General features: G+C 43.5%; 2 protein-coding genes across 4 annotated transcripts in view; one reads left to right on the top strand and one right to left on the bottom strand.

Moving 5' to 3' along the window:
- The window catches only part of LOC103678105 (short transient receptor potential channel 2), a 39,862-nt gene extending 23,964 nt beyond the window's left edge, over positions 1-15,898 (bottom strand). The window contains exons 1-7 of one of the 2 annotated variants that reach the window (XM_040630794.1): positions 15,424-15,898; positions 11,272-11,448; positions 8,924-9,065; positions 7,961-8,116; positions 5,529-5,707; positions 1,873-1,955; positions 1,459-1,631 (exon numbers count right to left, since the gene is read on the bottom strand). In XM_040630794.1, coding sequence (XP_040486728.1) covers positions 1,459-1,631; positions 1,873-1,955; positions 5,529-5,707; positions 7,961-8,116; positions 8,924-9,065; positions 11,272-11,316 — 778 coding nt within the window. In that variant the 5' untranslated portion in view covers positions 11,317-11,448; positions 15,424-15,898. The remainder of the gene's footprint in view (positions 1-1,458; positions 1,632-1,872; positions 1,956-5,528; positions 5,708-7,960; positions 8,117-8,923; positions 9,066-11,271; positions 11,449-15,423) is intronic. The other variant, XM_040630793.1, reaches the window with a different exon arrangement.
- A 222-nt stretch (positions 15,899-16,120) lies between these two features.
- Positions 16,121-23,494, top strand: part of RNF121 (ring finger protein 121) — a 78,133-nt gene continuing 70,759 nt past the window's right edge. The window contains exon 1 of one of the 2 annotated variants that reach the window (XM_008707287.2): positions 16,121-16,206. In XM_008707287.2, coding sequence (XP_008705509.2) covers positions 16,144-16,206 — 63 coding nt within the window. In that variant the 5' untranslated portion in view covers positions 16,121-16,143. Of the gene's footprint in view, positions 16,207-22,147; positions 22,172-23,494 lie in introns of those variants that run through there. The other variant, XM_040630798.1, reaches the window with a different exon arrangement.

Here is a 23,494-nt window from a genome sequence, read left to right on the forward strand (position 1 = left end):
TTTTTTAAAAGCGTATTTATTTTTTAGTAATCTCTACACCCAAAATGGGTTTTGAACTCAAAACCCCGAGATTAAGAGTCTCATGCTCTCCTGACTGAGCCAGCCAGGCGCCCCAGACTGACTTCTTCCTTGCTAGTACTCTCTCTCTTGCTCTCTAGCTTGCTCACCTGATGAAGCAAGCTTCCACACTAGGAGATTCTCCAGGGAGAGGCTCTCATAGTGAAGAAAGTGAGGGAAGCCTCAGTCTAACAGCCCATGAGGAACTGGTTCCCACCAACAGCCATGGGAGTGAGCTGGGGAGCAGATCACATCCAGTGGAGCCTTCCAATGACTGTAGCTTTGTGTCAGATCTGATGCCAGAGGATGCTGTTAAGCCCGGCCCAGATTCCTAACTGTGAGAAACTGTGAAATCATAAATACTGTTGAAAGCTACCAAGTTTTGGGGAAATTTGTTTATGCAACCATAGATGACCAATGTACCCTATTTCTGCAATGAGATAACATACTTATTATTTCAGTAATTTGTTCAGTTCTTTAAAATGACAGATAAACTGTTTCCTTTTTTAAAAATTTTCCCGATAAAGCAATGAGCGAAACCAAAGGTTTTCAATGAGTACCCTACTTATTCTCTCTATTGCTGTCTAGACCAGTTAAAACCAAGAGCCCCAGGGTTCAAGTCCTGGTTTTGGGGGAGCCAGGGTGGCTCAGTTGGTTAGGTGACTGCCTTAGGCTCAGGTCATGATCCTGGAGTCCCAGGATCGAGTCCCACATCAGGCTCCCTGCTTAGCAGGGAGTCTGCTTCTCCCTCTGACCCTCCCCCCTCTTGTGCTCTCTCTCTCATTCTCTCTCTCAAATAAATAAATAAAATCTAAAAAAAAAAAACAAACCCAAATCCTGGTTTTGCCACATATTAGCTGTGTGACTCAGAATGTTTAACCTTTCTGAACCTCAGATTCTTTTGTAAAATGAGTATAACAGTATCTACTTCCTAAGTTTGTTATAAACATGAAATAGTAAAAGTGCCTTAGCCATATCTGGTGCAAAGTAGGAGCTCTGACATGTTTAATCCTTTCTTCTTTGTGATAAAACCATGCTATTCCCTTAATTTATTTCTCCAATAAGCTCCAAACACCACCACCCCGACTTAACTGTCCTACTAAATTGATCACAAAACACTAATACTGCAAGGGGCCTATATACTATGTGGTTTACTTCCTTCACTTTGAAGATGAGGGAATTGAGGCCCAAAGAAATAAGGATTCCTGACTTCAGGCCAGTGTTCTTTCAATTACTACTATACAATATTTGATTTCTCTTCCAGTAACAAGACACTGGCAATTGTCTTTTCTCCCACAGGAAGTCCCACTGGTAAGGTATCCTTGCATAGCAGCACTGGATTCAGGAAAAAGGGTGGTGCTAGGGAGAGCAAGGAGCCAAAGGCAGGTGGTGGGGACTCACCTGTGGTGGCTGGCTGACTAGGACCTGGTTCCTCGGGGCTGGTTTTCGCACCTGCCATGCTCGCGGGGGGCACCCTCCGGGCAGCTGAAAGCACCATGCGGGCTGAACGGCCCAAAGCCCCTGGCTGCAGCTGCTTTAGGATATTCTTAAGCTCTGAAATTTCCTTGGTGCTCCTGCAAGGAAACAGACAGCACTTGGTTTCATTCAGAACAGAAACTCCATTCTGCTCACCCAAGTCAGCGGCATCGAACCAAGAAAGCCCGTTTGGTCTACAGATAGGGTTAGGTCTAGAGGATGTGATTTAGTGGGGGCAAACCAGGAAGTGAGTGCCTGTGAGTGACTTGGCTGCCTTTCTTTTTTCAAGAGAAAGAACTGAGAAGTGAACAAGAGACCTCCATTCTGGTAGCTACGTACGTCTGGGGATCTGGGAAGAACGTCCTCCGAATGGAAGGATTAGCCAGCCACGGGCTAGGACCAGACTCCTGAGCATCAGAGCCCTGAGAAGAAGAAAATGGAGAAATATGAACTACAGACATTCACCACCAGGGGGCACTGCCACATAGTACCAGGGACAGTCCCAAACCTGAGGGCTTCGGCTTAATGAGTACGTATATTTGCTAATACCTTTATGTGGTACCTTTGCTTGTGTGCACTCTCACCCAGCTGTAAGATACGAGACTCAGAGATTTAGTAATTTTGTATACTTAGTTTCCCAATGCTAAGGGGTTTGTCATGATCCTGAAAGATCAAAGCATAACGTGGCTGGGAAAAAGGGGCCATGGACTGATAACCACGTGCAAACTTTTGAGAGCATATATATATATATATATATATATATATATATATATGGTTTCAAACAGTGCGTATATAAAATTGATTCGTGTAGGTACAAAACTCAAATCATTTCTCTCTCTTTATACACCTATGCGAGAGAAACTAAGTATACCCATATTTATCTCTATATTTAAAAGTAGTTCTATTTTGAATTATTTGGGGGACATTCTTATAATTTTCTCTTCTAAATATTATTTAATAATATTGTTTCATTTCCAGTATGATTTCTTTTGTGAACTCTTTTGTTCACCTGCAACTACAAACCTACCAATTTCAGCCACCATTTCTAGCCACTGATAGGAAGAGATGTGTATGTATGTATGTGTATATAGATACCACAAGTATTAGCTTAGCCACTAGCCACTGTATGTAACCATCACAGGCATTTTATAAACCTCTCTACTGCTAACTCCAGAAATGTCTTCATGTGATAATCACACAATAGATCATTTCTACATAGATTTTATTTATGTGGTATGTGCCACAGTTTCCATCTTGTCAAAATTCAATTTATCTGTGTCAATTCATCTGTACCTATTTCCTTTATTTTCCCAAATTTCCTTTTTTCCCTTGAACTTAAAAGAACTAAAAAATTTTGTCTTTAATTTGCAGCTCTCATTCCTCTATCACAGATTCTTTTAATTAATTAATTAAGTTTTAAGTAGGCCCCGTGCCTAGCGTGGAGCCCAACGTGGGGCTTGAGCTCATGACCTTAAGATCAAGACCTGAGCTGAAATCAAGAGTTCAACGCTTAACCAACTGAGCCATCCAAGCGCCGCTATCACAGATTCTTTTAAAAGCAAACATCTTTCTTGTAAAGCATGATCTTGGCATCATTCTGCAAGTATGAGAAGTAGTATTTTTCTTCACATCCACAGCTTGTTTTATTTATTCAAGTAATCACATTCACTGTTTAATACTTTGTAAGTGCCATCTCAGTCTCATCTTGGACCTAGCAGTAATTTTGAAATATTTTAATTTTCCAGGGCTTTAATTTTTCTTTACCTTGTCTCATAAATTTTAGAGTGAATGCTACTAGAAAGAACAACTGGATAGGTGTGGAGAGATGGTTTAATTTTAAGTGAGATTAGGAATTGGGCTCCCGAGCACATGTTAAGTGGAGTCAGGTGGCCTGGGTTCAAATCCACTCCAAGACTTATTTAGCCACGTGACCTGGGGCATCTCACTAAATTTCTCTGTGCTTCTGTTTCCTAACTGGAAAACCAGTGCCACAAAAGACCCTATTTCACAGGCCTAAAAGCCCTTATGTTTTGCTATCGCTACAATATACCATTACAATGACACAGTAGGAAAAAAGCCTACGCAATTTTAGACATCTTAAATCACAAAACTGAGTGCTACCAATCTGTTTCCATGTGTCAACCCTCTCTTGTAGAAACATTTCGGGATCTCTTTCCCTGTGGTTTCATTGAGGTGGGTGCAATATTTCACTCTGCTGTTGACGTTCAACGCCTTTCTGACGTTATGGCTCTCAAGCTGCTGACTCCCCCCTCCATCCCATCAGGGTCTTAAAGGTGCAGAGTAATTAAATGGCTGACATGGAAAAGGCTCTAAGAAGCCCTTGTTCAGCCCATAATTAAGGTGACCACATGTCCTGGTTTGCCTGGGACGATGCTGTTGTCTTGATAAAATTCATAGCACTCTTTTTGCGCTCCAAGTGTCTCCGAGTTTGGATGGTAAATTTTATGGTGCTCCTATCTACAACTTGCCCCTGAACGGTAAGTTATTCTACAAGCCTACTTTGTTCTATGCTCTGTTCTAGTTGCCAGAAATCAGTGTGGAACAAGACAAACAGGTCCCTAATCTTGCAGAGCTTGCATTTTATTGGAGCCGTGGGGTTGTGGCTCCACTCCCTCAGCCCCGGGGCACCGTGCGGAGCTCTGGCAGGACATGGAACTGTGTCCACTGGTCCTGCGGCAGTTTTTAGCCTTTCCTGTGAAGGAGGAGGAAATCACAGAGCAGGCTTTACTCTGTCTCTGTCCTCTGGGTCTCTCCCGAGGCTGTACGACAGAAGCGTCTCCTCCTCCTCCTCCATTTTCTCTTCCCAATGCCCAGTCTCGTTTTTCTCAGTAACTGCGACAGGAATGACACCTGTGACATTCACTCCTGGGGCTGAACTTCTGGTTATGTCAGATGTTTGGAGCGTCTAAAGACGCACTGTGTGCATAGGAAGCGCTGTGGTACAATGATAGGAGACTTGGTTTCTAGTCCCTCTTCTGCTCGGATTCACGGTGTGAATTTGACTGTGGAAGTTTCCCTAGCTGAGCTGTAGAATGAAGTGCAGAATGAGGCTTGATGATCTCCATGTACTTTTTCACGTCTAGAATTCTAGGACTCTAGCTTGTGTGGTTCTGTCTTTGTACTTGTTTGGAGGGAATTATGATGGAGGGTACTGGAAAGGTAAAGGAAGACACCAGGGACAAGAAAGCAGGAGTCCCAATGGGCTTAGGAGGAAAAAATAACTAGCAAACTGGCTGAGAAGAGGGGAGCTAAACTGACCAGATACCTATCCATCTTCTCTTAGCAGTATGTGTGTGCTGTACAGGGAGAGAAAGCAGGAAAACATGAAATCGCAGAGCACGTATCTAAGATTCTTTTTCTTTTTTTTAAAGATTTATTTATTTGACAGAGAGACAGTCAGCGAGAGAGGGAACACAAGCAGGGGGAGTGGGAGAGGAAGAAGCAGGCTCCTAGCAGAGGAGCCTGACGTGGGGCTCGATCCCAGAACGCCGGGATCACACCCTGAGCTGAAGGCAGACGCTTAATGACTGCGCCACCCAGGCGCCCCTGTATCTAAGATTCTAATTGGCTCTCCTGGCAAGGGGGTCAGGCAACAACAACGACAGAGAGACAGTGAGTGAGCCCTGGGACGTGCAGGTGCCAGAAGGAAAAGTCTGATGAAAGCTATAGCCCGCAGGAACCTACACCCAAAGCATGAGATTAAGTTTAAATCCAAAAAGAGACTTCGTTCTTGCTAAACAACAAGGGGTCCAACAGCTTTGTGGACACTGTACTGAAGGCTCGCTCCCTTGACTCTCCCACGGGTGAGAGGGGAGAAGAGGCGTTCACTCTTACCTGTAAGAAAGGGTAGCAAGCCCGTTTATGTTTTTATTTGAGCAAGTGTGTGTATGTCCCTCAATCAAGCACCAGCTTTCTAATGAGAAACTGAAAAAAAGTGGGAAAATACCAAGTCCTTGTTCCACAATTGTACATACCTGGCTCAGTCTAGAGCTCTCGGGGGCCAAGGAACCCCTCACGGGGTCATCTAAGGAGTCCAGGGAGGAACACACCCGGAGGAAGGCCAGGCCAAAAGACTGCTGACGTGTGAAGGGTTGGGAGCAGGTCAGGCGAAGTCGATCCCATGACTCACCTGAGGCTGGTGCCAGGAAATCATCTCAAGGGAAAAAGAAAGAAAATGAAAGGGAAAGGAAATGCGTGAACGGAGAGGAGAAAGGAAGAGAAGGTCAATAGTGAGGAGAAGAAAGAAAAGACGGGACCATACAGTGTAAGCTCCAATAAAAGGAAGAATGGAGGTCATCAGTAACTGGCCCCTTAGGCCTCGGTGCTCGGAGTCTGGCAGTGCCAAGCAGGCCAGTCAAGGTGCGCTCAGACCCGGTGCCCTGCCTTTCCACTTTCCCTCCACTGTCGGGGTTCCACACTGTGCCCAGCACGAGCACATCCTCATTCTACACATCTCCAGGGACCTTCTCAATGTCTCATTTTGACAGGAGGTACCTGCAGTGCTGGGGTCTGAGCTGAACGCTTGCCCGGTGGGTTAACTGAGCTGCACCTACCCCTCCCGGACCATGAGACCTCAGCTTCCCCCACAGCACCCTATGACCTTCAGACTCACTTCCAGCGTGACATACCAGTACTGTAAACCCTTCTCACCTTTAATTCCCAGCACTATCTGGTAGGACCTTGTCTCTGCACCTCGGGTGCCCCTCCCATATCACACTTCCTTCACAACATTACAAACACCTCCGTGTCAACAGGGACAAATCTTACTAGACTGTAAATCCCCAGAGGCCAGGAATCAGGTCTCGTGTTTCTTCTGCAGTGCTTAGTGAACACAGAGATCTGCATAGACTGGAACTCAGGAAACACTGTATACTGCCTCATTAAATCCATCCTATAGCTTTCCGTCACCTACATAAACATTTATTCTATACGAACACGTATACAGTGGTCCATCCTTATCTGCAAGGCACATGTTCCAAGACCTCCAGTGGATGCCTAAAAGCCACAGATAGTACCAAACACTGTATATACTGTTTTTTTCCTATATGTACATACCTATGATAAAGTTGAATTTATAAATTAGGCACAGGAAGAGATTAACAATAACTAATAGGGGCGCCTGGGTGGTGCAGTCGTTAAGCGTCTGCCTTCGGCTCAGGGCGTGATCCCGGCGTTATGGGATCGAGTCCCACATCAGGCTCCTCCGCTAGGAGCCTGCTTCTTCCTCTCCCACTCCCCCTGCTGTGTTCCCTCTCGCTGGCTGTCTCTCTCTGTCAAATTAATAAATAAAATCTTTAAAAAAAACCCCAGTAATAACTAATAATAAAATAGAGCAATTATAACAATATACTTTAATAAAAGTTAGGTGAATGTGGTCTCTCTCTCTCAAAATATCTTACTGTACTCTACTTACCCTTTTTCTTTTTTTTTTTTAAAGATTTTTTATTTATTTATTTGACAGAGATAGAGACAGTGAGAGAGGGAACACAAGCAGGGGGAGTGGGAGAGGAAGAAGCAGGCTCATAGCAGAGGAGCCTGATGTGGGGCTCGATCCCAGAACGCCGGGATCACGCCCTGAGCCGAAGGCAGACGCTTAACAATGCTGCCACCCAGGCGCCCCTACTTACCCTTTTTCTTGTGCTTCTGTGAGATGATAAAATGCCTACGTGATCGTGATGAGATGCAATGAGGTGACTGATGTAGGCAGGCCCTGTGACAGTTAGGCTACTACCTGACCTTCTGACACTATGTCAGAAGGCGCATCATGGGCTTCTGGGCTGTGGTTGACTGTAGGTAACTGAAACCATGGAAAGTGAAACCATGGATGGGGTGCGGGGTGGGGGGACTTCTGTACTCACACTAAAGTACATTTATACAAATAAAAACACTACTCACAAAGAATTCTACCTCAGCCTCCACCAAATCACATTATGTGTCAATAGAAATCATAGCTCATAAACATTCCCAGCTATCACCTAATCTCACCACAGAGAACTCATACACAACCATACCACATGGCTGTTCACTCACTACCCACCCCGTGCCCCACAGACATAACCGAGCCCATGCACAGGCCCCTCCCACAAGCCCACCTACCAGCCCAGCACCACGGCTCTCTATAGTGGGTCATCTAGCTTCGCATCACTGCATCTTTCTCATAATCTCTCTCACTCAGTCTCTCTCCCATTTCTGCTTTTGCCTCCCTTACCATTTTTATTTTTAAAGATTTTATTAATTTATTTGAGAGAGAGAGCAAGCATGAGCAGGGGGAGCAGAGGGAGGGGGAGAAGCAGACTCCTTGCTGAACGTGGAGCCTGACGCAGGGCTTGATCCCAGGACCCTGGGATCATGACCTGGCTGAAGGTAGACGCTTAACCAGCTGAGCCACCCAGGCGCCCCTCCTTACCATCTTTAAACATGCGGACGCCTGAGCGATTTTTCCCCTGCTTTGAATCAGCTAGGGACATTAGCATGGTTGCAGGAAGCAGGGTGACAAAAGGTCTGTCCAGGGACCAGGAAGAACGGCCCACATCAATTTGCAGGAAAGCACAGCCACAGTTACCTAGGGACAACAGGTTGAGAGAAGAATTTAAGGGTGATGGGAAGATGCTCCCAGACTGTGCATGAGGAATTGGGTGGGAAAAGGACATTCTTCTCTTCTAGAGCTAGTTGGAGGCCCAGAAAGGTCAAGGAACACACTGAGCCAGCAACTGAAGTGGATAAGACCTCAGTCCACAGAATGACAATATGAAGGTTCACGGTGGTCCCCCCAGCCGGAAACCTTCCCTGATTCAGTAGACTTGATGCTGTCTCTGTCCTCTGGCTCTGACAGACAGTGCTAATCTCTGTCTCTATTAACCGCTGCTAAGGAGCCTGACATCTCTCTGTCCTGACAGAGCTGAGACCCATGGTCTTTGTCAGTTCTCTACTCTAGAACATTCTAAGGCCAACCTTCTCAACCCATAAATTCCTATGGAGCCTTCCCAGATTAGTGTGCAGCGCTCATCCCCCAGCATGCTCTTGACAATGATATTTACAGGTGTATACAGGTCCTATTTGTTGGCAGTTATAATTATGTCAGTGTCCTAAGGCTTCCACAGACCGCTCAGATCAAAGCAGGGCAGGTATGTTGCCTAATTCAGGGAATGCTATCCCCACTTCATTCTATGTGAACAGAACCCTCAGAGTCTGCCAACACCATACACCTGTCCCAAGGGCAAGGGCCACATCTCACTTCACACCAGGAAGGGTTTATTCCATGAAAGGTGCTCAGCCAGACCGAATTGAGACACTTTGGTGGAGCATTTGGAGGGCAATGTTACTCCTGTGTCTCCCGCAGAGGTTCCCAGAGCTCCGAGAACTCACTCACCCACATCAATGTAGCCAATGGGCACTGCCCTCTCCAGCTGGAGTTCTACTTTCAGTTGCCCACTCTTGTCCTGAGGACAGCTGAGCCAAGGTCCCCTCTGACTGTCTGGGTTCAGCAAGTTCTCCACAGGATACTTGGGATCCTAAGTCAGAGAGAGAAAGAGAACATCAGGACCCTCACTGAGCCGAAAGCTAAAGAGGATGCCCATGAAGGAGGGATCCCTGCATCCCCAAACCTTTCCAGGCATTTTAATATGATAGAAAGAGTACTGGATGGGAGTTACCATGCGCCAGGGGATTTACAGACCTTTTACCTCTCCTTCATTTACCTCATCCTCTTAACACTTGAGTTTAGTGTTTAGTTTACCTAACATTATTGCTTCTTAGTTTGTTAACTGATCAGTAAACTGAAGCCTAGGTTCAGAAACTTACCCAAGGCTACAGAAGCTAAATAACTGATCAAAGTCAGAACACCTGGGTCTCTGAGTCCAGAGCTCTTACCCACCACACTAGACTATTTTTTTTCATTTATAAGGTGCTTTCACAGACATCTATTTACCTTCAAAGTAACCCTATGAGAAAAGAAAGGCAAGGGTTTTTATTATAAGTTTATAACCGATGGTTAGGAATAAAGTGATTTGTTCACAGGCAACAACAGCGGTACCAAGAGAGACATTCTCTGTTTGAATCTAAAGTTAGATTTTTTTTTTTTTTTTTTTTTTTTTTTGTGGAAAGTCCCTGAGCAAACTACTTTCCCTCTCTGGATCTAAATTTCTTCATCTCTAAGTAAAGGGGAGGGAGACTATATTCATGGTTTTTAATTTTGTTTGAGCAATAATATCCATCCTTTTAACTGAAATCTTACTGAAGTGTGTGTGTATTTTCAACAAATGAAAACAGAGTTCTGGTTAAAACACAGGTTGGGGAGCCTAGAGACATACACTACCCCCCCCACCTTCAATTTCCAGAAGGGGGTGCCCACAGAGTACAGTTTGAAAACCTCAGTATTAGGTGATAAGTAATGATCTCTAGCATTTTATAAGGCTCAGTGTATGAAGAAAACCATTTAGGCTGACTATGTAGGTAAGAAGGATATGAGTGATTTTTATTTTATTTCACTTAGAAGTTCATATAGTAGTTCCTAAAGACTCTCTTAAGAGTCTTTCCGAAATGAGTGGGGATGGTTTTGACTGTCATAATGACCAAGAAGCATCGTTGTCATTGGGGTCTGGAGGCCATGGATGCTAAATATCCCATCAGGCAAATGACACTGCAATAAATGCAGACGTGTCCCACCCAAAATGCCAAGGTACCCTCTGCAGAAGACTAGGGGGACAGGCGGGGAGGAGTGGCAAGAAAGGATAAATGGATAGAAATGACAGCAGAGGAAAGGTTGGCAAGTCCCTAAGAAACACCATATTGGATCAGTCCTGGGCCCAGGGCCTGGCATCTAGATCTAATTGGGATAATAGGGATTTCCTGAAAGTGAACTTTTAGGGAGGAGGCTGAGATCACTTTTCTTTTCTTTTTTTTTTTTTTTAAGATTTTATTTATTTATTTGACAGAGATAGAGACAGCCAGCGAGAGAGGGAACACAAGCAGGGGGAGTGGGAGAGGAAGAAGCAGGCTCATAGCGGAGGAGCCTGATGTGGGGCTCGATCCCACAACGCCGGGATCACGCCCTGAGCCAAAGGCAGACGCTTAACTGCTGTGCCACCCAGGCGCCCCGTCTTTTTTTTTTTTTTTTAAGATTTTATTTGTTTATTTGTGAGAGACAGAGAGAGAGAGAAAGAAAGAGAGTGTGCACGCACAAGCAAGGGGAGGTCAGAGGGAGAAACAGGCTCCCCGCTGAGTAGGGAGCCCGATGCGGGACTCGATCCCAGAACCCTGGGATAGTGACCTGAGCTGATGGCAGACGCTTAACTGACTGAGTCACCCAGACATCCCTGAGATCACCTTTGATGGCAGAGGTGGTATCCTCACAGCTCAGGATGACCTTGAGTGTCCTGGTCTGCTCTCATTGACAGAGTAACTTAATTGCCCTTCTAGGGACCCTGGTAAAGACTCTGGGCCTATGGTTTTGACAGTTATCTTCAAACTAAGGGTGGAATCCTGAGGCTGTTTCCTGCTTTACCTTTAATTCCTGGGAACACTTCTTTTATGCATCTTGCATTGCTCTGGAATAACCTGAGGGCAAGAGCTGTGTGTCTTCCTTTGCCTTTGGATCCCCAAAGAAGGGACATGTCTCTTCTATTAAACTGGGAGTTTCCTGAAAGTGCAGCCAAGTCTCCTATTTTTGTCACTCCTCTCAGCCACCAAGAAAACCATCATGCCTGCTAATTAACATACCTGAGAGGAAAATGATACCACGTGGCTAATCTTTACAGGAGCCATGGTGCGCCCAGCAGCAGTCCCAAGTACAAGGCAAAAATACTTTCTCGTAAGATTTCTTCTGTCACCACTTTGGGCACTGCCTATGTTTTGGTCCCGTCAGCTTCCAGAAGAGAAAGAATCCTCGTGTTACTCCTGAAGAAGAAAACAAAAGAAAAACAAACTAGCCATGGCTGGTTCTCTGGTAATTTTTGCAGCAGTCAGTCAGACTGTTTCTGGTGCCCATGAAGGGCTTGTGGGGGCAGTGGGCAGGGAACAGATCTGGACCAGGGGGTGAGATTCCAACAAACGTGAAATGACTGGAATGCAACCACAGGGCAACAGAGAGGCAAGGACAAAATATGTTAGCATGGTAACGTAGGTGAGCTCCCAAGGGCATGAATTATGTCTTAAATCATTCACCTTTATACCCCTAGAGCCTAGCACATCGCAAAGATGCAACAAATGTTCAACTATATATACAGATCTATCGATTTTTGTCTTCCCTTTAAAATCAATCTTCTTAAATTAATGTTCAACTATATATACAGGTCTATCGATTTTTGTCTTCCCTTTAAAATCAATCTTCTTAAATTTGTTTTTCATTGTTACTCCCCTACTAGGAATCTTCAATAGCTTGCTTATGTTTTCAAATCCCTTTTTACATGGTAGGTACTTGATAAATATTAATGCAGCTTGGCCCCTCGAAGCATCTACAATGTAGAGCTCTACATTTTCTGCTTCATCTGCTCCTATTCCTTTCATCAGAGGATGTGTTTTACCTCTCATTGTTTTGTTTATTTAATACTGAAAGTTCATGATGGGTATTTGTACTTTGTCTTTGGCCAAACTTTTTATGGAACATTTGAAATATATGCAAAAACGTACATGTTAGTATAATGGACTCTTACCCATCCATCACGTAGCTTCAACAGTTCCTTGGCTAGAGGTGTTTTAAAGTTGTCTGAATGCCTTTAGGTGGGATCTCTCTCCAAATATTTATACCCTGCCCTTTTTACCCATGTTTGTTACCCATCTGGCCCCTGAGAATGAGTCCCTGATAAATTCTTGGCCATAATGCTTGGTCTTCTTGCCTCCTTCCCTGATAATGAGTCCCTGATAAATTCTTGGCCATAATGTTTGGTCTTCTTGCCTCCTTCCCTGCTCCCTTAGCCCCCAAATTTCCCCCTATCTTCAAGACTTTCTTCATGCCATCACCTCTGCTTGGAATGCTCTTTCCCTTTTGCACTTATAAAATTGAATGCATCTTTGATGTTCAAATATCACCTCCCCCTCAACCAGCTCAAGTGATAGTTCCAGCCTCTTGATTTTGTGTTACAATTATCTGAGTATATGTCTTATGTCCCTTGACCAACTGCAGGCTCTTGGAGGACAGGCTTCATGTCTAATTCATTTCTGTAGCCTCAACATAAGAGGGAGAAACAGATTAGCAACGTCTGCTGAATGAATGACCATAAGAATTGAGCTCCAATGGGCCAGGAGTCATGGAGTGCTCATAGTGGGGCAGACTGCTGTGACAGTGGTAACAGTTAGTGAAGGTCATCCAAAGGTCAAGTACTCCTCACAGGTCACATTCAATATGGTGCCATGGCTTCAAAGAGAGAAGAATGCAAGATGAGTCCTGAGTCACCTTTCCAGGCCTGCAGTTTAATTAGAGTTGATTATTCCCAGTATAGGAACTCACTGAACTTCAGCAGTTTTTTCTACTCTCTGCATACAGAGACATATTGGATATATAAAGATAAATGATATAGTCTCTGTTTTGGAGAAACTCCCAGTATCCATTTGTGATTTGATGTGAAAACTCCACCATCTCTCATCACTAACATACAGATGATAGACTTGGCCATCATATACTATACTATAGTATACTCAAACTATACTCCAGGCTTGGGGACCCTGCAGCTGTCCATCTTGGATATTTTATTTAGTTAATATTTTGGGGGTGTCTGGTAGGTACCAGGCCCTGTACTGGTACTGGATACACAATGATGAGTAAGATATATATAATCTTTTCATGAAGATCATGGTCTATCAAATTGTTTGCAGTTCTCCAAGATTAAGTGCTTTCCAACCTCCTTGTGCTTGTATATACTGTTGTTCTTTTTTTTTGGCAATGGCATGTTTACCCTCTGTGTCACCCCACTAAGTAGTGAGCACTCTGAGGATGTGGAATTTTGTCATGTTCATCATTTCCCACACCTCAGGGAGGTGCTGAAACATGGTAGGCATAAAGAGCCATTGAAAAGAGTAGTTTATTAGGTCAATATAATTCCAGTCAGAATTTCAGCAGAGGCTTCCGGCAAACATGACAAACTCATCAACCAATAAAGGGCCACAAATTGATAAAATTCTAAAAAGACAAATCAAAAAGATTCCAGAAACACACTCATATAAATAGGAATTTACAGCCTGTTGACTGTAAGATAGAACAGAACCATGAGTCTGTCAAAAAAAAAAAAAAAAAAAAAGATGAAGTAACAAATGGTGTTCAAAAAATTGGTCCACTTGTGAAGAAAAATAAAAGTAGATCCCTATCTCACAGCATATTTAAAAAATTATAATCAAATGGATCAAAGATGGAAACACGAAAAATACTTTAAGGTAACAAAAACAAGGTTAAAATAGAAATGACTGGAAGAAGATATCTGCAACACACAAAAACTTGGATAGTATTCAGGATATATATTTTTAAATATTACAAATTGGTATGAAAAGGGCAAACAGTCCAATAGAAAACTGGAGAGAAGATAGAAATACAATTCACTAAGACCTGAATGACCAAGAATCCATACTAAAAAAAATCCTCATACTTCCTGGAAGTAAGGAAATTGCAAATACTTTTCCTCTAAGACCAGAAAAAATTTAAAAATTTAAAAATGAAAAAGTCTACAATGTAAAGGGATTGGCAATAACATGGGGAAACTGGCCCTCTCATAAACACTTCCAGCCCATCTTAATTCCGACCAGCTACATTTCAAGAATAGGCACTTATGTGTGGCTTGTAGTTAACTTATTTGAACAGTGCAGCTCTAGAGGAACTCACATGTATACAGACACATGCAATATTTCTAATAGCAAAAAACATAAAATTCTAGTGTCCATTAGTTGAAGAATGGATAAGCGGAATGGTAAAATACTATATATTATAATGGAACACTACCTAAACAGTTAAAAGAAATGAATTAGATGTAAAAATACATAAACATGGACAGTCCTCAAAAAATATAGTGAAAGAATAAGTTACAGAATGATATAGAAAATAGCACTTATTTTCATCAAAAATCAAAATGAAATAATGCAATTACATTGTGAATACACAGAATTTTTCTCAATGGACTGGGAGAATACCCAGCTAATTATGATAATCCTCGTGTCTGGGAAAGATGAAAGGGTAATGGGTCTGAGAGTAGAAGACACAAATACATTCAACCTTTATCCGTATTATTTTATCTTTTTTAAAAAATGAGGATACAAATATATCATGATGTCAATACTCAACCTGGGGTGATTGGGTTATAAGGTATTTATAATATTCTCTGCATTGTTTCATATGATAAAAATAATTCCCATTTTAAGTGAATAAGATGCCTGTAGATGGTGTAAATATTACCCTGTAACTTCCCGTTGGTCCTAAAATAAAGTTGACAGGCACTCTATTCTGAGTCCACTGGTCATCCTAGCACTATTCACCCCCACTGATCCAGCTGGGACGCCCAGGGGGTAAGGGTGCAGGGGCCATAGGTTTGTAAGGTGTTGGGTCCGGAGTACAGATAACAGGGGATTGGAAATGAGTTAGGAAGCTTTAAATTGCGGTGCAGCACAGAGAATAATGTGTAAAGGCGGGGGTAAAGTTAGGAGCTGCGGACGCACGATGTATGGTAAGAAAGAGTACGAAGATTTGTAAAGCGACCCTAAGGCGTGAGAGCGCAAGAAGCAGTTTGGGGGCCGTGGAGGTCCCGCAAGGCTCTTCTCTCAGCTTCAGGAGGCTGAGCCCCGCAGCCACTTGCCCCGCACCTCGCGACGCGCTGTTCCGTGAATTCCTTGACGGCCACCCATTGTCGGCAACTCTCCTCCCACCCATCAACAACCCCCGCCAAGACCCCTCACCCAGGACAATGGACCTCGAAGAGCCACCGCTGCCTCAGATCGTGGACGACAAACCCAATCTCCCGCCAATTCGGCCCTCTGACCTCCGCCTTCTGACCTGGAGCACAACTCTTACGCCTCCCCAAGTCCGGGAATTTGTTCTGTGGCCTCAGAAAGCCGCTGTTTCTGAAAGATGACTCCCATCGAGGCAAGAAGACGTGTTATACTCAGCAAAATACATTCGTGTGTATCTATGTATGTTTTATGTCTATTTTAAAAATGTATATTTTATGCAAATTTCCACTCACTAAAATCTCTCCAGAACTCGGAACTTAAACTTCCGGGTCGATTCAATGCATTCTGGGAAATGTAGTCCTCAGCCTCCACGCTTCACTCCTTGGAGCTCAGAGTGAGGGAGCGTCGCGAAAGTTGACGGTTTAGAGACTCTTCTCTTTGGCTGTCCAAAGGGGAGAATTGGTGAAATATTTGCACTGAAAATAATACAAGGCCAATTTCCCTTTTTTCAAGATACCTCCTCCACCGAAGCTTGGACGTGCATGGAAACCTTCCCTCCTTGACCTTTAAGGAGTAGAAGGTAGATGATCTCTTAGTCTCTCAGCGCTCCGCCTGTCTTAATGCCCCGCCCCCCTGCTGGAGCTTGAGCCGCCGATTGGCTAGGAGCACTTGAGCGGCGGAAGCAGCTGGCTCGCGCGGGGACGGGGGAGGGGGAGAGTTGTGAAGATGGCGGCAGTGGTGGAGGTGGAGGTTGGAGGAGGTGCTGCCGGGGAACGGGAGCTAGATGAGGTAAGAAGAGTTCAGAGTCAAGGAGGGAAGAGGCTCAGGCTGAAACTGAAGGGAGGGGAGGAGAGGTATCGGGACTAGGGTCCTAGGGGTGGCGGGAAGGAGCCAGCTGGGGGGCGGGTGCGCGGAGAGGGAAATCAGAGGTACCCTGGACTCGGGGACTCGGAGGCGGTCTTGGGGGTAAAAGACTTGCAGTAACCTCAAGGGTGGAGATGGAAGATAGGGAGAGAAGCCAGATGGGATGTGGGCGTTAAGATTTGAGATTATTAGCTGGGGGTCCTTGGGTAGGACTGAAGGGCTGAGAGGTAGCTTGAGTTGGAGGGGCGTGGACTTCTGTAAGGGAAGGCCGGGCTTTCGCTGTGGGAGAGTCAAGTCTAGGTTTGGGGTGGGGGCTGGGGACACGGACCGGGGAAGAGTGCTAATCTACTAGTATTATAGAGTTATTTTTATGTAAGAACAATTTTATTTATCTTCTAGGACTTTGTACATAATGTGTACTCAGTAAAGTTTTGGGCACTGAATGGATGAATGGTTATATGCCAGAATTCATCCATTCACTCATTTAACAATACATATCATCTTTGTGCTGAGTCCTGGGCTAAGTGCTAGGAACATAGGGTCCCTCCCACTGAAGAGCCCACAGCCTAGTGGTGGGAGACACACCAGGAAGACTAGTCACTGCATCAGAGGTATAATGATGGCACTGAAAAGAGGGGACCAATTCAGTTTGGGCTAGGGAGGGGTTCCCAGAGGAACTATGGGGTAAACGATTCTCTATTTCTGACTCCTAAACGTATGAGTTCTTTGAGGGTGAGCTTCTTGAGGATGTATGTCCCCTTTACCTGTTTAAGAGGCATTTAACAACTGATGTATTCAGTTACCAGTGGTCCTTGAATCACTAGGAGGAAAGAGACATTGTGTTTGAAAGGAATGAAGGGACAGTGCTGAGTAGTGAAGAGAAGGTGAGAAAGGAAAGGGAGATGATTCTGAGGCCAAAGGTACATTCAGAACAAGGGGTGCTTGTGGCCTTGCACAGGACAACATATAGACAGCACAGAGGGATGGGAGGAAGGGGATTGATTGTCAGGAATGGAATGAAGGGAATCTATGAGGAATCAGAATCTTAGAGGCGCTGGCTGTGTTTTGGGGGTGGGTGACTGGGGGAGAGGCTCAGAGAAAGGGAGTAGAAGTGGACTTAAGTCAAGACTGTTGTTTGGTGGTGGGAAGACTTGGTGGACTTGGTTTACCTGATTGGGATCATTAAGGTGGAAGGAGACTGAGTAACCAACAGGTGGTTAGAGCAGGGGGAGATTTTTAAAGAAGCATTTTTAGACCTATGCCTCCCAACCACTAGAGGTGTTTGGATACCACTCGGTTGGTGACAAGGGGTGGTTGTGGAAATGACCTCCAAGGCCCCTTCCAGATCTAAGTTTCTATGATTACAGTTGGCTGTGGTTCAGTGAGATATATTTGAAAGTACCCCGGAAAAAGTAAATACAATATTGAAGTAATTACATATGGTTTGTTAGTCATGAGCTCTCCTTTGAGGGAGGCTAATTTCAGTTACCTATATCAGGGTTCATTGAGATAAAGAGCAAAAGTATTAGCAGAGGAGAAAACAGCTTAAAGTTTTATTGTAAGACATTTTTGATTTTTGCTTCTTTGCTTTTCTTTCCTAATGTTTTAAGAGCTTAAGAACTTCTAGTTGTATAATATACTTATTATGAGTATATTATAGACTTAGAGTGTCATGCCTAGAGGTCAGCTTTATATGTAACCACTAGCATCCATCCCAGAAACTTCTGTTACTTGTTTTATTTACTGAGAATATAATCTATGGTCTGGAAATTCTGTGTGGACTGATTCTATCTTTTGTGTGTTTAAGGAAATAACTCTGAGAAGTAGGAACAGTCAGTAATCCCTTCAAGCTCCCTCCCCCTAAACAAACAAAAAACCAGGGGTCTGGTATAGGCAGACCTTAATTTATGTGATACTAAAGTCTATGCAGCTGTTTTCTAGCAGCCTTAACTAGTGAAGAAAAAGGTGAAATCCATCCTTATAATTTGTAATTATGGAGGTCTGCTGTGTGTTATGCACTGGCAATTCAAAGGTAAGACAGGATCTTAACAGACTTAGAGTGTAGGGAAGAGACATGCAAATAGCTCTATAGTGCTAGATAATTGTTACAATGGAAGTGTGTAAAAAATTCAATGGGGCAGGCACTTGAGTCTGCTGGGGGGAGTCCGTAAAATCTTTGTGATAGAGATGGGCTTTGAGCTGAAAAAATAAAGGTTGGGTTTACAAAGAAGTAGTGACTTGCATATGGCGGCAGAGTTGTCTCCCTGTAACCCTTTCTGTTTGGTAGAGAGACTACTGTGGGGCCCAGATAACGGTAATGGATAGCCTAACTAAGACACAGTTGGTGCTCTATGCCACTTCTTTGGGAAGATTGCACATGCTGTGGTTTTGTTCTTCAGGATATTGTACTTGTGTTTACCAATATCAGATGCCATTAGTATGATAAGTGGTCTGGAGTATCAGCCATCAGCTCATTCATTTCTTTCCTCTTTTGTCTTTTCATTATTTGCTTCTCTAGTAATTGAGGTAATTTAGACTTTGCTAAGTGCTTCTCTTGTGTTGCAGAGGTGTATGGAAAAGAGGGTTTAGGAAATGAGCTACTGGTGGAAAAGGTTAGTGTTTATTGAGTCCTTACCATAAACCAGCATCTGTTTAAAGTCCTTTACTTGCATTATCTCATTCACTACTAATAGCAGCCCTGTGAGTTAGGTGGTATTAACTGTGTTTTATACATGAGGAGATGAGGCTAAAGAGACTGGCGTAACTTTCCTAGGATTCCACAGTTTGTGAGCTGGGAGGCGCAGATTCGAACCCAGGTCTGCCTGTGCTATCCTGAGCTGTGCTGTGTGGAGCACCTTGGTTCCATTTCTCCATTATTTGTGCTCTGGGGGTAGGTAATTTAAAACTGCATGGTCTTATGATCTCATGTGAAAATTGATACAGTACATTTCATGAGTGACTGTGATTCCAAAGAGTATTTTGAGTCTCACATTTGTGACAGTAATTTTACTATTATTCCCCATTTATGATCAAGAAAGTTGAGGTTCAGAGTATTATGAGACTGCCAAGGATCTTGTAACTACTAAGTGGTATTGCTAAGATTTAAACCCATTTTGTTTTCCAGATTCCAAAGTTTTGTTTCCCCTCAGTTTAAAGACCTAAACTGCAGACCCATCTAACCAAGTAACTACCCCTTTCTTTATATTCAGAAGTTTCATCTCCAAAACACGAAGTAGCATTTCATTCCTGAGAGGTGTAAAGTAAGGGTTAACCAAAGGAATATTGTTTTTTCTATAAAGGTCCTTTAATTTACTGATAATTTTATTCTGCTGAATTCCCCCCCTCCCCCCCAAGGGAGGCGCGATTAGCTTAGTGGTGTTTAGGGAGATGAGAGATGGGTGTCTAGCCAGCTCAGGCTAGGTATTAAATAGGCTGTGATAACTGGTTAAACTCAGTTCTTGCTCTCAACTTGCCAAACCACATGGTGCTGGAGGATGTTAGGATAAAACATGGTTACGAGATAGGTGGCCCAGAAGCAGGCTTATGTCTGGAGCCAGTGAGTTCCTCCTGGAAGGTGTAGCTGGCCAACCTTAGACAGGAATTGGAGGCATCATTTTGGCACAGAGAGCTGGCTTGGGACCTAAGGTAGAGAAAGCATGTCAACATCCAATCAGGGCCAGCCGGCCTGCCTGGCCAGTGCCTGTGAATTCTGGATGCGTCTCCTCCCAGTGCTTGTTCATCTGCCAGAATGATGTGATATCGTGCAGATCAGTGAGTAGTTTCCTGCTCAAGTTCAAAGCAAGTATCCCAGTCTACAACCAACTTGAGGTATTGTTGCCTCAAGTGTGTAATTTACCTCATCTGGGCCCTATTTTATTCTTGTTAAAAGAGGAGATTGAACTAGATTGGTGGTTTTTAAACCTTTATTTAGCCACAATACCTTTTATTCAAGCAAAATCTCTCTTTGGAGCCTTGGGGTCCTTGAGGGGACTCAGTACCTCTCGGGTGTCTTAAGACACACTTTGTTAATCAAGGAGCTCTCTCTTACTGCCCACTGATTGGATGACCCTATTCGTTGTTCCTTCAGCCTCCCCCCCATACTTCCTCCTAGCCCAGGGCTTCCAAGTATTATTTTGTCGGTCTTTCCCACTAGACTCTTAGCTACATGAGAGAGCAGAGTCCAAGTCTGTCTTGCTCATTGTTAAAGTTCTTTTCCTCAGCATGCTGCCTGGCATACAACAGGCTCCTACTAAGTGTTTGATAATTATTATTTTTGAGTAATAGTAATAATAGCTACCAGTTAGTGAATGTTTATGATATGCCAGCTCCTCTACTTAGTAGTACGTGGTTTTTTTTATTGAGTGTTTACAACATCCCTATGAGGATGGACTAAGTCATGTTTAAAACTCTTTCTGCTTCTGCCAGAAACCATGTTTCTGGTTACTGCCAGGTCTTTGCTGGTACTGTCCTGTCTGCCTAGAATGCCTATCCTTTCCCTCTGTATGTTTCTAAATCTACCTGTATTTCGGATTCTAGTCCAAGGCTGTCTTGACTTCTAGAACTATTCTGATCTACATTGATGTCTTCTTTCCTTGCCTTTGATGGTTTTCTCTGTGTGCATTTATAAATTCATCAGCCTTTTCTGAAGCCCCTTCTGTGTGCCAGGCACTGTTCTATGCTTGAGAACACCAAGACGGAGAAGGTGTGATAATTGGCTTCGTGGAGTTCATGGACTAGCATGAGAAGGACTGATAAGTACAAAAACATGTCACAGGTACTGTGCTAGGCAGTGGATGTGGTGGGTACATCAAGGAGAAAGTGGCAGTTCATGTCATATCTCCTCTTCCCTGCTAGACTGGTAAACCCCTAGCAGGGAGGCTGTAGAAATCCCTTGCTTCCTCGAAGTAGGCTTTGTTTTTTTGTTTTGTTTTGTTTTGTTTTTCCTCCTGTGGGTCTCTCCCTATAGACATTTGATAAATGTTCCTTGTTTCCAGGGGTTTTCTTCTCTAGCGATTTTTGGCTTTGGCCAAAAATCTTATTGAGGGATTGAGGTATGTGTGACTGAAGTTTAATCTTGGATATCTGACGATTTATCTTTGGATTATTTTTAAGGCATGTAAAATGAGTAATAGCATAGTGTAGTGGGAAAAAAAACAGTAGTAAACAATACACTTAGGTTCTAGACTAGGAATAGCAGATTTGTTTTATCTCAGAGACAGTCAAATGATAATAGATGCTTAGAAGGCTGTGTTGAGGAGGATTCTGAGACCAGGGCTCAGCAGGTGAGTGCTGAAGGTGAAATAAGATAGAGTACTTAGTCTGTGCCAGGTCCTGCACTGAGTGTTTCATATGCATTATCTAGTTTAATACCAAAACCTTACAGTAGGTACTGTTATGGTTATCCCCATTCTACAGATGTGGAAACTGAGGTATAGAGAATTTAAGTAACTTGCCCAATGTTATACAGCTAGGTAAGTGACAGAGCTGGGGTTCAAATCCAAGATGACTCCAGCACCTATGCTCTTAACCACTCTGGGCTCTGTGAGTACTGTGTACTTCTAATACTGTCCTACACTGGACATTTCTACGTATGTATGTGACTTCATTTACAGAGGTAATTTGGGGTCATGCATTTGTCTGTCTCCCATGAGATTAGGTTCTCCTTGAAAGCCCTATCCATCCTTATATTCCTGGTGCCTGGCAAAGAGTATGATTCAATAAATGTGTGAAGATGTGAATTCATGAAAGATTTCAACCTCTCTGTACCTCATTTCTCCATCTGTGAAATGATAGGTTTGGACTTAGATGATGTTTTAGAGATCTCTTGCAGCTTTGCAAGTCCTGGATCCCAGTATTTTATCCTGCCTGTGTTTCCTACAGTTCCTGTCAGGTACGCAGGTACTATTTCTATCGGTAAATACTAGCGAATGACTGAATGAATGAATGTATAATTATTGTTAATAATCTGTGCTAATAATATTAAGTAGAGAGAAAGAAAAAATGGTGATAGGGAAGTTGTAGACAAAAAGGCCTACATATAACCCTTGACTTTTTTTTTGTCTCATACTTTGGCAGATACCCTGTCTGCAGACAGTGTTTCCGATTTGGTTTCCCATTACACCTCCTGTCCCCAGCTCACTCTTATTTTTTGCAAGTCACTTTTCGGTTAAGCTTATATCTTAATAACTTATCTACTTCCAGAAGGAGTTTGAGGTGTCATCTGGTCAATAAAGGGGGATAGGAGAGAGAGAAGGAAAAGATGAAAAGGAATGTTCTAACTCCTTGAATGCAGGGACTGTCTGTCTTTTTACATTCTCAGTGGCTTACCCAGTGCTTGGCATATAGCAGACATCAATATATTTATTGCATAAATGAGAGGGGCGCCTGGGTGGCTTAATTAAGCATCTGACTCTTGATCTCAGCTCAGGTCTTGATCTCAGGGTCATGAGTTCAAGCCCCATGTTGGGCTCCACTCTCGGCTTGGAGCCTACTAAAAAAAAAAAGATATCGTAAATGAGAATGCTTATAGGTGTGGGTTCTGCTCAGGGTGAAGGAAGTATTGACTCAATAGCAAAGGTTAACTGACACACTTAACTGTCAGTTCTTGAAGTAACATAATAGCACTTGATAGCATTTGCTTTTAAACTGCTTATGAAGCATTTCCATTTGTAATTAATGGCATATTGCTCCTTACCAGTGAGTCATAGGCACAGAATCTGAGGACTTGCTCTCTGCCCCAAAGTACCCTATATAGATTTCTGTCAGCACTTACCATGTTGTATTGTTCGTCTCCCTGATTGGGCAGTGAACTCCTGGAGGGGACGACCATGTCATTGTTCATTTCTGTGTTCTAGCACCTAATCTCTCACAGTGGCTAGCACAGATATTCAAATGTTTATTGAACTTGAATCTCAAATCCAGTCCATCACCCATGTTGAACATCCCCAGCAAGTGATCACTCCTGGTCTATGTCTAAACCGCTCTAATGGTAGGGAGCTTTTTTCCTGTGGTCAGCCTGTTCTCTCTTTGAATATCTCTGTTGCAATATTCTTCAAATTGGGCTAGAATTCTTATTTCTGTAGCTTCAGCTTTTTAGTACTCGTTCCTTTTCCTAGATCCTGCTTCTTTGCATCTTTGACCAGTGAAAGCACATGCAAGCACAGGCACTGCCAGAGGCCGCCTCTGGGGTGTGTAGGCTCAATTCACATGGGGC

Source organism: Ursus maritimus, unplaced genomic scaffold (assembly GCF_017311325.1).
Source record: "Ursus maritimus isolate PB19 unplaced genomic scaffold, ASM1731132v1 scaffold_16, whole genome shotgun sequence".
Lineage (NCBI taxonomy): Eukaryota > Metazoa > Chordata > Mammalia > Carnivora > Ursidae > Ursus > Ursus maritimus.